The sequence below is a fragment of the Lonchura striata genome, chromosome 2, assembly GCF_050655825.1.
Source record: "Lonchura striata isolate lonStrDom1 chromosome 2, ASM5065582v1, whole genome shotgun sequence".
NCBI lineage: Eukaryota > Metazoa > Chordata > Aves > Passeriformes > Estrildidae > Lonchura > Lonchura striata.
The window spans coordinates 138,404,185-138,419,748 of NC_140704.1; the positions used below are offsets into that span (position 1 = coordinate 138,404,185).

The 15,564-nt window shown below is 38.7% G+C and overlaps 1 protein-coding gene across 12 annotated transcripts in view; it reads left to right on the plus strand.

Moving 5' to 3' along the window:
* Positions 1-15,564, plus strand: part of OXR1 (oxidation resistance 1) — a 259,566-nt gene that overhangs the window by 118,685 nt on the left and 125,317 nt on the right. For 8 of the 12 annotated variants that reach the window (XM_021546455.4, XM_085572448.1, XM_021546445.4 and 5 more), the window contains one exon: positions 10,615-10,811. In XM_021546455.4, coding sequence (XP_021402130.2) covers positions 10,615-10,811 — 197 coding nt within the window. Of the gene's footprint in view, positions 1-3,936; positions 4,103-10,614; positions 10,812-15,564 lie in introns of all 12 variants that reach the window. The other 4 variants (XM_085572442.1, XM_077782450.2, XM_077782454.2 and 1 more) reach the window with 2 other exon arrangements.

Consider the following 15,564-nt stretch of genomic DNA (forward strand, 5'->3'; position numbering starts at 1 on the left):
CCACAGCCCTGGCACTATGCACAGACACAGCCTCCCAGCAGGAGATCTGCTGGTGACAGCATTTTCTGTAGTCTTGAAATGTGGAATCCTCTGAACAGAGAGAGACATAGCTCTCCAAGGATTTTCCTGGGAAGCTGTAAGCTCAGGGAAAAGAATGAGAAACAATTCTTAGCTTCACTTGCTGTACCTGTTGTTGTGCGCATGTGGAATGTGTCATGGAGATTTGTTTACCAAAGGATGATTTCTTGATTGGTCACTGGTGATGGTGTTTGGATTGACCAATCTGGTCTGTCTATACTGGACTGTTAGCAAGAGCAATGAGTGTTTCTTAATAGTATAGTATAATAAAGTGATTGATCAGCCTTTGGAATCATGGAGTCAATGCTAATTATTACCCGACAGGAACCCCTGCTATGCTATAGAAGTGCCTTATTTCCACTAAATGGCAAAAATCCAAATGAATCACGAAATTTTTATTGAAGATGGGTATTTTAGATTAGTGGAAATCTGCTAGCTGTATCTTTAATGGCTTCTGGTAGCCAGTGATATGCTTTGATCATTGTGCATGCAATGAAAGCACATGTCTATGCCTGTTTGAGGCAATTCATTCTCTCTTGGGGATGCTCATGCCCTGCTTCCCACTCCTGCAGCTTCTGTGTCTCCTGTGGCTTTTGCTGCTTGGTGCAGCAGAGCTTCCCCTGGTGCACAGTCCCTTCTGCAGCCAAGAGGGTGTATCATCATCATTGTGGGCTGTGCCTGGAGGGTGAAAACATAAAGAAATATCTTTACAACTCTTGTGAACACAAAGTAAAAAGTTGTTGAAAATGCTCCTCCTACTTCCACAAAACTGAGAAACAAATTAGTTGTGTGGGTTTTCCATTTGTTTTTAAATAAGTAAGCAGTATTTCACAACCTATCTGTTCTGAAGTAGGTTTCTCCTTTATATGTAGATTCTCAATACAACCTGTTATTAGTCAGCTTATGAAGGGGCATTGCTTACTTCTTAGGATGACAAGAAATGAAAACATATATGCCCAAGATAGCATTTTCTCAAAAAGTGCCATTAACAGACTTCCTGTTTTCTGTTTGTCTGTTGAACCCTTAGCAGGGCTCTGGATCTCGAGCTACTGTGCAGCTGCAGTGTCTGAAAGAGCAGAGAATGGGCTGGCATCCCCACTCAGCCCTCTGGGCCATTCTAGGAGCTCTGGTGGAAATGCCAGTACCTGCTTGGCCACATTAAAGAGAAAAGAGAAAGCTAGCTGTACTTAATCAGAGCTCAGAGCAGGGAGGCCTCCTGACAGAAGGGTAGGAGGATAATTTTGTCTTAAGAATAAAATATGCCTGTGTATTTGAAGATCTTTATTTCCCATCTAGTATAGGCTAACCTGATATATTAATAAGAAGAGCAGAAAAAACAAAACAAAAATTTTTAAAGCCTGTGTGGCCAGTACCTGGTAAAACACCCTAAGGGAAACAGAGCTTAAATTAACATGTTTTCAATGAAGGATGTGGTGTATAGATCAAATATTCAAAAAAAGCCAAGCAATATAAAGCTCATTTTATACTGTCTGTATGTTTTCTGCATGTTTCACTAAAATGCTAAAATTACACTTATTATTCAAAATACTTGAATTATGCATAAGTTTGAAGGCAAAAATTCAATTCTGTTTTGTCTATGATGAGGAAAGATTTCTCATTTTGCTTAGTCTCTAACTTTCCTTTGACAAGTTGGGTGTCTCCACAGAGATCTATCTACCTGATATAGTTATATCCTGCAGAACCAGTTTATGTTCCTAGCAAGGAGAAATTCTAGATGGTTTAGCTTCCTCATAGAGACTTTGCCCAAAGGGCACTTCAGCCTTAGTACAAGGGTAATTCTTGTGGCTCAAGGAAAAAGATGTTCCATTTGGAAAGGAGTATGAGGAGAGCTTGAATGATTTCTTGTGAGATTTGTGCTTCTGCTGCCCTGGACTGACTCTGTGATCTGTTGGCAGCTCTCAGAGCATGGTCTTTATGCTCTGCAGCATCTTAATGCTCTCACCAAGGGCTCTGGCTGGCTGCACCTCTGGCCCCAGGGCTGGCGTTCAGCTGCCAAGCAGCCCCCTGTAGCCAGGCAGAGGCTGTCAGGAGACAGAGCAGGATGCCCAGCTGCAGCAGGAAGGTCAGCCCAAAAGGTCCCCACTTGCCTGGAGGCACTACAGCCTCAGGGCTGCTGTATCTGCCTGGGCTCAGATGTTGCTGGCTGGATCTCAATCACTGATGATTTATTATCAATTCCCCTTTCACAAAATGTCTTTATACCTCACTGAATTTTCAGAGGTGAGATCAGAATGTCTTATCCCAATTATATCTCATGGAATAGAGGTAATAATGATGTATAAATTAGTTTTATATTTCAAAAGAGTTCTTAAAGTTGTTTCAAGCTGTATGATTTACTGGGCAAGGCAGAAGAATGTGCAGATTTGCATTTCTATATCTTGTGACAAGCATATCCACAGCATGTTATTTGAACCTGAGCTGTGGTTGCCTGCTGTGGTGATGATTATTTGTTGAGATGGTAGAACTAGAACACACAAACCTGTGGTACTGTAAGAAGATTGTAACTTCCAACCTGCTCTGCCATGTCTTTGAGAAGTTAAAAGGCCCTTTTGCTTCCAAATTTGACTACATAAATGTATGCATGTTATGATTGCATATAGCAGAGCAATCTCAGGAACATTAAGTGCCCAGGGATATTGCAGCTGACTTGTAAACAACTCCGAAAACATTCAAGCATAGGGCTGGAATCAGAAATGCAAATGCAATTGCCTGAATTAAAGTCCATGGATACAACAGCTTTGTTTATGTATAAATTACTTGCAGCTAGCACAGAAAATAATTGATACTATGACAAAGTTAATTACATGGAAAAATATTACAAGTTTGTATGGCTTCACTGTAATCAAGGTATTCTGTATATCTGAGTATCCCATGGAGCTCCCAGACCACTGGATACAATGGCCCTTGAAAAATCTCAGTTCAGTGTATGGGAGAGAAAATGGTAGTGTAGAATGTGATCATCCACAGTACAGGATGTGTGACAATCTCACAGTAATTTTCAGGGGAATAGGATCTGGATGCTGGTTGCATAGCCTATAATAAAGCAATTTCAGAAATTTCTAACCAGGTGAAGTAAAGACTTTCCTTAGAGATACAATCTTAAAATAGTCTGGACAGTTTGAATCCATCCTTATTAATAAAGCTGCAATAGATACCATCCTGCAGTATTAATGAGACAAACAAGAATGAAATAGAAATCATTATCACTTTTGAACCATTATGCAAAATTTTTCTGTGCTGAATATGACAGAGCTGGAAATTTCAAGACCCATGAAAATTGTACTGAAGTAGATTTGCATAATGCACTGGAAGAGCTTTTGTTAAAATGGAACTAGTGGGAGTTATTTAAATAACAGTAGAGCAGCTATTAACAAAATAGTGAGATTCAAAATAGTAATTTACTTTACACATCTCTTCTAAAACATGTCCAGAATCAAGATATCTGTCAGCAAATAGTACAGCCTTGCAACCCACCTTCTCAAAATTCTGAAAGATCAAGAAATTCTCATCCCTGACAAAGCACAAACCTTAGTAGCAGAGCATATTATTTCTACCATGTAAAGCAGCTGTACAATATTATACAGCCATGAAGAAGCCATATGTTCTTGAGCTGTAAATCCTTGCACAGGCTTAGGCAGGAAAAGAAGAATTAATTGTATATGCTGTGACTATTTGAGTTGAATTATATATTTAGTGTGATTGCTGCCATTTTCCTCTCTATCATCATCATCATCATCACCTCCCTCATCCTCCTGGATGTACATCTCCAGGCCCATGTGTGGTGTGGAGAGTGCTCTGACTCCTTTGCCCGTGGACTCACTAACGCTTCTCTCCCAGGCAGTGAGAATGCCTTGTCACACTTGAACCACAAGTGAATTCTGGATTCTTCTGCTTGGAGTTCATGGATCTAACCTGGCAGCCACCAGTCTATATGTCTTCTGTAAATGATCCTCCAAGGGTTTACCTGTAGCAGTGCTGTCATGCTCCCAGGAATAATCACAAGGTTTGTGTTCATTTTTGTAACTCTTTGTTCTGTGATGTGCCCTTGAAACCCATGAGGCTCCAGCTTTGTCTATAAATCTTGTTAAAAGGGTGTGGGTTGCCTGTTACACACAGCAAAAAAAAGCTATTTTTCAATTATTTAGATGCTATTAATCTTCTCCCTGAAGCCTGGTCAAAACTTCAGGTTTGACACTGTCCTTTGTTATAGAGTGAGGGATGCTGGCAATTTTCTTGCATGTGCTGTGACCACAAAAATATGTGGTTTTGGTTTGCTTTCTGGTACTCTGATGATTAGCAATTGGTCTGTCTTTGGGTGGCAATTTTTAGCAATGTGTATAAAGGAAAAAAAAGGGTATTGTGTATGCTTTCTCTATTTGATCAAATACATAATGCTGAGACTATAAAGCAAAATACAATATTGAAGTGCCTCTTTTTTTCACATAGCTCTCATACCTGCAATGTTTTCTTTGCTGAAGCTGGTCTCAATGTTACATTGTTAATACATACCTGCCGCTTGAATTGCTTTGTGGGCTGAGTAGGTGTGAATTCATTCCTAATCCTTTCCTATTGCCACCCATGTGAATATCACGTTGTGTTTGCTCTGTGCCGTCCAATGATCTCATATGCTGCTCACATTTTCTGAAAACTCTGCTGCATGATCAACACATTAAGGAACAGACTGAAGGGCTTTTCTGCAGGTTTTTGCTTGTTTGCTGTGAGACATTGATTTAGCGCCGTCCTATGTTCTACTTTGCTTTGTGATGTTTGGTTTCTTTTCCTCTGCAATTCATAATGGCCAATTCAGATTTGAATTGCAAGTTTGTTGCACTCGGGTGCCTGCAGTACTTGGTAGTGGATAATTAGTGATACTACAAAAGATGGAGCATGCACTGAGTGGTTCTTTCCCTGTGAAAAACCTCCACCTTCCAGCAATCCCTGGCTCAGGGAAATTGTTTGCTGAAGTACCTGCATGCTTCATAGCCTCTAATGGATGCTTTCTGCCTGACTCATGTCTTTCTTTTCTGTACCGAGTGATACTCCTGGCCTGTACAATTATTTCTGTCATGTCAATTATATATACCGTTCAAAGAAGTACTTAGCTGTGTTTGCCCCAAACATGTTGCTTGTCTTCCTTTGGTTCTTCTGCAATTTCTGTCGATGTAAAACCTCCAGTTTGCCTCTCCCTTTCTGATTGCTGATGGCTACAGAGGTCCCTGGGCTGATTCCCTGCTGCTAATTCCTTCCCACAGTCTCTTTTGCCTTGCGCCATGAGGAACCAACTCATCATCATCACAGGTGTTTACTTCTGTGCCAGTCTAATTCTGCTATCTTTCTTTTGGGAGGGGATGGCCAGAGCCATAACCAGGTCATATTCAAGAGCATTAAACAAAAGATTTTCTAGCAGCCCTCCATGGCATTGTCTCATGCTGCAGGCACGCAGCAGTGTCAGGAGGTAAGTGGAGCCTGACTGCAGGCCAGAAGCCTTTTACATGATCCCTCTGAATTGCCAAAGCAGTCAAAGAATGCCCCAACCATGTGCAAATGCAGATTTCAGTCCTGGCTCTGGGGGACATCCAATGTCCATAGGAGAATAAAATAACTCCCTTGAGAACTCTCTGTGCAGATGTCAGGGGGTTAGGCCTCCTCCAGTGTTTAAGTTGTTGACCTTTGTAGTGTTGGGTTTAAAACAGAAGTTTGCCTGGTTTCTTTTTTCAAACTCAGTTAAAACCTAGCTGTCGACATCAGTTTGAGTCACATTTCTTGCTACAAAGAAATCAAATTCATAACCAGCTCTTCTGAGCATTCAAAATTTTTTAAATGCATCTCTGAATAGTAAACATCACTCTTCTAATGAAAGGTTTTGCTTCTCCTATTAACTGTGTAGTAAAATCTCTGCAAGGATAAGAATGAGCTAGGCTTTCCTCCAAATCTTTGTTGCAGTAAGGGATTTTTACTTAGAAATTTGCAAAGACTTAATTGTACAGATTCCCAGCTCCTGAGATACTTCTTTTGACTGTTTGTTTCCAACATAAATGGTTTATTTTTTTTTTTCCTTTTGTTTTCGTCTAGACTTCTAGCCATGAAGGTTTCAGGGGCTTTCAAGATCTCTTTAGAAAGGAGTGCCTTATTTTTTTTTTTTTTGTCATCCAGCTTTACAAAAATGCAGTTTGAAACTGTAATATTAAAAAAAAATAAAAAAAAACCCCACAAAAACATGGATTTTGTTAGGAATGGAATAAGTTTCTGATAGTGATTGCCAGGAATGAAATCCTAATACTCACAAATTCTACAGCAGAGTTTCTGGGTAATTCACTAGCCACAGGACTTCCTAGATGTATGGCCTATCAAGCACCTGATTACTTTTTTTTTTGAGGGAGCTGGTAAGAAGCTGTTCAAAGAGACCCATTCCTGAGAAGTGCTGCTGGGGAGCCCAGGGTGCCAGCTGGGCAGGAGTAGGTAAAAACATCTGTCAGGTGGTTTCTAAGATGCAGTAGGAAACCTTGCAGTTGTATGCAGAGGAAGGACAGAGAAATAAAGGGCAGGTTCAATAGCTAGTCAGTGTATCTACCTACAGGGATGGCATATCACACAGCTTTGAGATGCACATTCCTCCTGGATTAGCTGAATGAGCAAACCCTCAGTGATAGTAACCAGAGGGTTCTGAGAGGTAGATTTGGGTTTTGTGCCTCTGTTCAGTAGATTAAATCTACCAAGGCTGCAATGAAGGTTTTCAACAGCTGGAGTTACTGGGATGAGCAGCGTTATGTCCTAGGAAAATACAGCGTCACACCAGGCAATATTGAAAGACCTGTGTTACTCATTGTTGAAAAGTTAGGTGAAAGCTGCTACAAAATGCATAGAATAAAAGATAAAATATTTTGCCACAGTACTTCTTTTAACTTTTATGTGTTTTTCTACAAGCAGGCAACCTGAAACAAAGGAAGAATGAGGAATGTGATCCCAAAGCATTCCATGTTCAGATTCTTTTCTGACAAGGAATAAATCATTTCAGACCAACTGTGCAGCTATAATATATATTAGAAAACCCAAAACCAAGTGCAAGACAAAGCTAGTAATAAAGCAGGGTGTTGGAGAAGGGTCAGGCTTATGGAGAATTCATTCTCTTAGCTTCAAAATAGATGCAGAACTCAGACTTTCAAGACATGTGGTCTACTGAAGATACAGTTCAAAGACTGCAGTGTGTTTCTCAAACTATTTGCTAGCCATGCAATTAAGGTGTGCCATAAGAAGATGCATTAGAGTAAACTGTTTGGTTTCTGTCAAGTCATTGCCATAAAATTGTGTCCTCGCTTGAACCTGTGTCCTACTCAGCTGACCCTGTCATTGCAGTCTGGATTAATTCAGACCCTGTATCTTTCTGTCTTTCCTGATAACAAAAGCTCTGTCACCATGGTCTCTCAAGAGCAGTATGACAATATTACATGCAGTTGCTTGGCTGTCACGGTCCTGCTTTGTTAATTTTGGTACTTATTTCTTTGGAAGTCGTACTTTTAAATTATTCTCAATTGCAGGAATAGATAATTTTTGACATTAATTTGCTACAGGCATTTCAACCAAGTCATTTATTAATCATAAGTCACTTGAAAAAGGCCATGTGAAAATTTTACTGTGCAGATGACAGGTATTATTCCTTTTTTCCTATGTGATGCTAGAAGAATAGACAGTGTATTTTTAATAACAATCTGATGTTCCCCACAGCGCAGCAAGCTATTTTATTAGCTACCTCCAGACAGCTTTATTAATTGGACTGTCCTTCAGACAGCCTTGGTGGTGAAGAATGTGTTCATAACGCAGCTAAAAATATAAATCATAATAGTATTTTTCAATTTGTAAAATTTATTTCCACTCACCTGCTGTCTTCCTTTGGGGCAGAACATAGACTTGCATAATGCAGGACATATGTACCCTTATTGATCTGGAGGCCTCAGGATTATTATGGAGAGGTGCTGAACACTTTGCAGCCTCTTTGCCCACAGCTATCTTGCACAACACAGAAGCAATACCCTGCAATCACAGTGAAAGCTGTGATCTGAGTTAGACCATTACTTCTTAAAAACTAGTGATTTTCTTCTCAAAAGTAATCCTTTAAATCTTCAAAGGATTCTAGTGGTAAGGAATTGTAAAGAATTTTTATATCACCTGAGAGATGGTATATTCAACAATGTAGAAGAATAACATTATGATGGAAATAATTTTTGTATATGTTTTATATCTAAACAGTGAATAACACCATTTCACTGTAAATAATTCAATGAAAATTTCCAGCCTTCATTTTAGGCAAATATATTTGACCAGCTGAAGGCTTAAAGCTAGAAGTGTTCAAGACAAGGTCTCAGTTTCAGGAACATCAATTCAGGCAAAAGAGCTTTCTTTTGTTCTCACACAGTGTTTACTCAGAGGATGCCCTGCCCATTCTTGATTTTATATGTATCAGTGCTCATAGTGGTGTTAGTTTATCCCAAGTGTGTCTCCACTGACTCCATGTGCAGGTCAATTTACCAAGACCCTTAAAGTAAAGGGGTCATTTTCTCTCATAATGTCACTCTTATAAGTCATTAAAATAAGCTACTGGTGTTGCTGCCTGAACACAGTGCAAAGTTAAACCAGAAACTGTCAAGGCTGGATGCTGCCTACCTCAGAACTTTCAATGAGTTCTGGAGTAATTAAGGACAAACCAAGAAATATAACTCCAAAGGTGCAGCATCTAACTCAGAAAACCCATAAACCAGAATCTACTGGAGGCTGGAAAGATATCCATTGATGGACTTGCTGGAGATATTTGTCTAGCTGATGCAGTACAGCCTTTCTTATATGTAGGAGGGATAAATGTCCCTGTCAACCCAAGCCTTTTGTGTGGAGTCATTGGAGCTGAGAACCACTCCTTCAAATGCAAGGCACCCTGGACTAGTCCAGAAAAAGGTTCTAGTGAAAGTAGTCTTATTGGAGACAAGAACTTAATTTCTAGCTGCCAATTTTCTAACTTCTAGTCCTTTCCCTGGACAAAGCAATACTCTGTATGAGTATAGTTATTTTGCCCTTATAGTGTAATCCATAATATTCTACATATACATTGATGCATTAACATAACTTCCAGAAGCTGATCATGACCTGTGTATTTTCCAACCTATTTAGAGCAGTTGTTATTATTATGACAGTATTTAATCAGTTAGTACCTTGAACTAGCATTCCATTCTCAGTGGAATAGTCCATGCTGTTTAATTGCAACCAATACCTTGAGAAAATGTTTGAAAAATAAGGAAGTGCAGAGTTAAGAGGAGGATGCTTAGCATTAAATTGTTAGCCTAATAAAATTATCCTCTAGCATTGCAGAACTTTATCATTTTACTGCACTTGCTTCAAAATTTCAGAGTTGTTATGATCCCTTCCACTCAAATCAGTATCTCACTGTGATGTCATAAACCTCTTTTATTTCCAGGATCAAATAATGTAGTCATTTATATACATTTATAGAGACCTAATTTAAGAAAAGTATTGACAAAATCCAATGTGTATGCTGTGAACTTCATTGTAACAGGTCATTTATCTCCATTCAATAACTTTAGCAGCATAGTAACCTCTATTTCACATTACTAGAGATAGCAGAGACATCAGAACTATAGTGAATCAGTGATGGGGGTGTACTCATCCCACTCCAAAGTAGGGTTTGAGAGTTAGTTAAGTCTTTCCCTCAGAACTTTGATAACATGTCTAGATCTGAGGAGGAGTTGAGAGTGATAATGTCATTTGTCTCCACTTTAAAAAGGCTTTTGACAATGTCTCAGAATATACTTTTGCACAAGTTGTAATGTTATGTCTGGATGTGTGTGCAACTAGAGGGGTAAAAAACTAGTTTGATGACTGGGCCCAGAGAATAATGGTTAATAATTCATAAAGTACCTGTCTGCCAGTATTGAGTTAAACACTAATTTCTTCTGCAGAACAGATAATTTATTTTCCTTTGTCCACTGCTATTGCAGTGCAAAAATGATACCTGGGGTTAGTGTGATTCTTGGGAAACAATGTATAGAAAATATTTCAGAATGGGAAATGCAGTTGTAGAGTTACATCTGAATTCAGAAGATCATACATCAATTATTTTCTCTCAAGGCTTTCAGCGACTTTGTACAAATTATTTAATTTCTTTGTACTCCCCTCATCTGTGGAAAATTAAGCCAAGCAATTTAATGATAGGGTAATGGTGGGCAGCTGGGCTTGGAAACAGATTACTGGTACTTCAAGCAGCTCTGCAGGGCTGATCTGAGGGCAGTTTACTATTTACAGCTACATGGGAGATGGATGTGCTGTAACTGATTTAGCAGAACCTGAAAGGGGAAATAAATGCAAGGTCTAATTCATCACTGCTGTTCTGTGTTCGGCTGTGACATGCATGAATTATTATACAATGAACAGTAGAATATCGCTGTTATTCTACACATAATCTAGGTATAGAATGATGAGTAGTAATATTTTACTGTCTTAAATTGCCTTTAGGTTAAAGAAAAAGTCCCAGTCGGTGGATATTAGTGGGCCAGGATGCAACCCAGTGGCAGCTGAAGCTCAGACCCCTCAGCCCAGCAAACCTTTACCTGCCACGCAGGCGGCGCCTTCCGAGGAGGAACAGGACAACACCACAAACACCCAAAGGCGCAACCCAAGGAGGAGCGACTTGAAGAGATACTACACCATTGGTGAGTTTGCTTTCACAGGAAATAATCAAATATGCTTTTTTACAAAAGCAGGGTCTGTTTGCTTATTTGTGGTTTATTTCTTTTTCTTAATTGCGGCTGCCTACTAAGTTTACAAATGTTCACAGTGAGCAATAAGTTATCATATCTTAATGCTGATGTCAAATTACTCTAAAGAGTTAACCTGCTTTATTTACCTGAATTCTTTCTTACTCCTTTTATTTTTTTTTTCCATAAGAAGATGTATTGAAGTAGGCATAAAAACAATTTTGAAAGGGATACTTTAGGAAAAATGTAATTCTTACAATGGATTGCCTTAGAATTTCAGCAGAGATTGTTTAGAAGGTTCCTAATTATCAAGGATTTCCAGTTTGGAGAGGGAGAAGGCATACTGACTGTGAAGAAATTTTTATGGGTCTTATCATTATCTTTCAGTGAATATTTTGGTTTCCTGGATTTTCATCTGGAATGTCAGCATCTGCATGACTCTTTAAAACCATCTTAGGCACCCTGGAATAGTTTTACAGCCTGTTTCCCCATAAATAATTTTGAGATTGTGCTTGACTCCTTTTGGCAAATTTGGAAGGGACCACAGCGATCATCTGGTCTTGTCTCCCTGCTCAGGCAGGCTCATCCCAGAGCACATGGCACAAGATTGTGTCCAGATGGCTCTTGAGTATCTCCAGGGAGGGAGACTCCACAACCTCTCTGGGAAACCTGTTCTAGTGCATAGTCACCTGCACAGTAAAGAAGTTCTTCCTCATATTCAGGTAGAACTCCCCATGAATCAGTTTCTGCTCATTGCCTCTTGTCATGTTGCTTGGCGATAGTTTGTGAGCTGTTGAATTATTGCAGTATAATGCGATTGTTTCTTCTGCTCCAAGGGAACTATTTACGTATCTTTCACTTGTCTAAAAGATCAAGAAAAATGTGTTTTCTTAGACATCTTTCACTGTGTTATGTCTGATCCCTTGAAACTGGCTGTCATTTTAAGTTATGTTGCTTTTAAAAAAGGAAACTGCATTAGCAATCTACCCATTTTAGTAATGAAGTCTGTATTTTAAATGGTGAGTAACTGTATGTGTTTGCATTTTGTGACGCTCAAAAATTTTACTCTGTGGTGTTTTTTTCTCCTATTTTCTTCAAACGATCTTACAGGAATATCAAAGATAAACCAAGATTGCTTTATACATGAAGCAGGATTTGGAATGCAGGGTAGGTTTCATAAGAGTAATAATGAAAGTAGAAATCCACCACATCATCAAAATTAGTTCTAAATCTAATTCAGTATTAAGATGTATTATTACCAATTTGACCATAGTTTAATATTTCTGTGAATACTGAAAACACAGTCTGCATATGGAACTACACATTAAGATTTGGGTTTATCTACTTGTTAAATTTGACTCACTGGAGTTTCTTTTGGGATTCTTCACACAGTTTTTATATTGTGAACTCCAATCTACATGTGCTTTGAGTGATCATAGGGTCTGAGTCCTAGTTGATCAGGATGTTGCTCTGTGCTGAAGTAATAGAATGTTGTTCATACATTTGAATAATTTTTTTGGATATTGTGCAGCACTTATTTGACAGACTTGTTGACTGGAAAAGGCCCCTGAAGGTTGCATAGTCTGGTGTCCTGTTTAAAGCAGGACCTCAGCCAGCACCAGATAGAACAGCCAAGGCTTTGTCTTGCTGAGTTTTGCCAGTCTCCAGGGATGGATAATCCATTGCCTCTCTGCCTGTCATGCTGGAACATGGACAGTGTGTCCACAGACAACAGCAGTCGTGGGCAACTTGCCCATAAACAGATGCTGACATTAGTCAGCAACAGTTGCAGACCCTAGGGAAGTCTGAGGGGAACAGATCCCAGAAAGTGGCCAAACTTGTGTGTTTTTTCCAAATATCATCTTCTGTTATACTTTTAGTGTATTGGGAGACTCCAGAGCCATCTGGACTGACCCACTATGGGAGAGGTGATGGTTTTCCCTTCTTAGACACACAACCATGTCTATGGGACCTGTCTAAATCACAGAGATTAAGTTGCTAGAGCCAGTATTACTGCATAATGTATTATGTCTGACTTTTGCTGATAGGCAAATTAAAGAGACAAGAGTTGCTCTGTATCTTCTCAAAGTTTGATAGTACACGTTCCTGATGACTGTGAAAATGACTGGTTTAATCTTGGACAGCACAGTAGTGTCACCAGATGAACATGTTTACTGTACTGACTGAGTTGCTCCAATATTGATTCTATGGCTTTGGTAACCTGAAAGAATAATTATCTTATTAGAACATATGTTGCTTTATGTCCTATATTACCCTCTTGTCTTAAAAGAAATTTTCTGTGACTTGTCTTTAAAATAATTTTTGATAGTTAAAATATAATCAAATAATTTGTTACTTTCTGAGGATGAATGTACTGACACACCTCTAATAGACCCTTATTCTAAAATAGAAGAAAAACCTTCAGATTCCTGTGATGTTTTGTGTATGATTGGCTGCTATATTGCATAAACAAACACACTAGATCTGTGGCCGACTTAATAAAATTACACAGAGGTTTACCTTGTTTTGCCCTTGTTTTCATGTTGTTCTACTAAAAGCAACCTGTGTTTAAGATCAAGTAAATGGATTAAGAAAATATGTTAGAAAAGTAATGTTCTCAGCTGACTTTTTTCTTTTATTTTAAAATTAGTATTCTGTTACATTAACCTTAGAACAAATTGGCAAATGACAGTGTTTATGGCAGTGAGTAACTGAGCTTGAGCTCAGTGCCAAATGTGTTTTGTGTTACTCCCTTGCTCTTTAAGAATTTATTTTAAGTAATTATCATGATGTGTAAAGTACTTTATAGATATGACAACTGACTTCCAATACATTAAATAAAGTATCACATCTATGTTTAGACATGCATATAGACAGTTTGTGCTTTAAAATGGATCTGTCAGCATCACATTGTCTATTAAATGAAAACTTACTTCAGGGCCTAGCTGGATTTGTTAATATCTGCCCATATTATTAAATAGCTATGCAACTTATGATTATGTGTAAGAAATATGTAACCAGTTTTACGTTATCAATTCATGGGAAGCATTAAAAAAAAATCAAAGATATTTTAAAAATGTGGGGTTTTTTTTATTTGGCTATGCAGGAAGCACTCCAGAGATCTTTCTATAAATCAGATTCTGCTTTGCAGATCCAGAAATGTGGGCATTTACCTTGCACAAATATTCTTTGCAGAAGAAATTTTAACAGCTTGTGTATGCTTGCATCTACTGTGAGTAGGCACAGGCAATTGTCTAAGAGGTTGTGTTTCTAAAGGCTCTCTAGCATCAGAATATTTTTAAAAATTTGTTGTGCCACCTTATGTGCACACATATTTACCCAAACCTTCCAAAACTGATTGAGTAATGAGGAAGGAATGTCTGGTAATTCCAAGAGATTTTAAAATTTCATCAGCACTGCTCCTATTTTAGACAGCTATAAACAAGTTACTTATTTTGCATTTCATCTTTCCCACAGATTATTCAGGTGCTTTCCAAACTTAGTGAATCTAGTTGCACTTTTTAAAAGTGGGGGAAAAATAGGTAAGAAAGAGAAGAACTGATAGGAATAGGCAAAGGAGAACAAGTTGTATGCTTGGTTGAAATGAAATGGAAAATAGAAAGTTGGTGACATGGATAAATACCTCTTCCATATGGCAGGCTCAGCAGGCAGGAAGGCTCCAGCACCTCCAGTGCTGAACTGGTGTGAAGAAATTGAGTGGGAACCTCTAGATTAATAAGATGAGTGTAGGAAAAACAGTCTGCATGGTGGGCTGGATGAAGTTTTTTGGAGAACTCTAGAAACAGCACCCAAGAAATTTAAAAATAAAAACCTAAAATTAGACTTTTTAGATGCTTCAGGCACTTAAAAATTTAGGCCACTTATTTCTGAAGTGCTTTTTGTTAAGCAACTCCCTCAAAAGAGAAAAAGAAGGTGCCTAGGTGTTCAGAACTCTGAAAAAGGGGCTGGAATATTAAACAATGGAGAATGATATGGGTAACCTGAATTCAAAGCAGTAAGGCTGTATCAGTTTAATGCCCTGCCCAACTACAAGAGCTACAGCCATTCTTAGGTGGCTGCATCAAAGCTGCGCTGTTTGTAGGAGCCAGCTGAAGGGTTTTAGGACTGTACTTTACAGTAATGCTTCCTAAGGATATACTTTCAGCAATTGATTAAGGTGAATTAAGTAGTTAATGTTACCCTGCAGAGACATTTGAGGTGTATACTCAGCTGTGCAAGCCTGGTGTATCGTGCTTAGATACCTCTAAGAGGACATACCCAGTGGATTGCCTACCTAATAACCCTGGTTTTGTAGATGTAAAAGGCCTCCTTTTGTTCTATTGTCATTAAAATAAAACTGCAGCACTGCTATAGACTAAATGCATGATTTAAAAATAAGAAGGTTGCATAAAATTATATTTTTGATCAGGCAAAAGCAATGATAAAAAGGAAAAATAAGTTAATACTAGAAAATGTTATAGTACAGTATTGGTGGGGAGATGAGGAGTGCAGGTTTTGTTCATTTCATTTGGAAGACAACTATCAACTGCCTCGGGAGACATCTTTTGTTGGTACAATCTCTGTCATCAGTGGAAGGTGTTGCTGCTACAACTAAACACCTAAGTATGTCTATGTTCACATCATATGCGGCATGAGGACACTTGGGAAATACTAATTGCCAAAGTTCCCCTCCCTACAGTGGTCCATT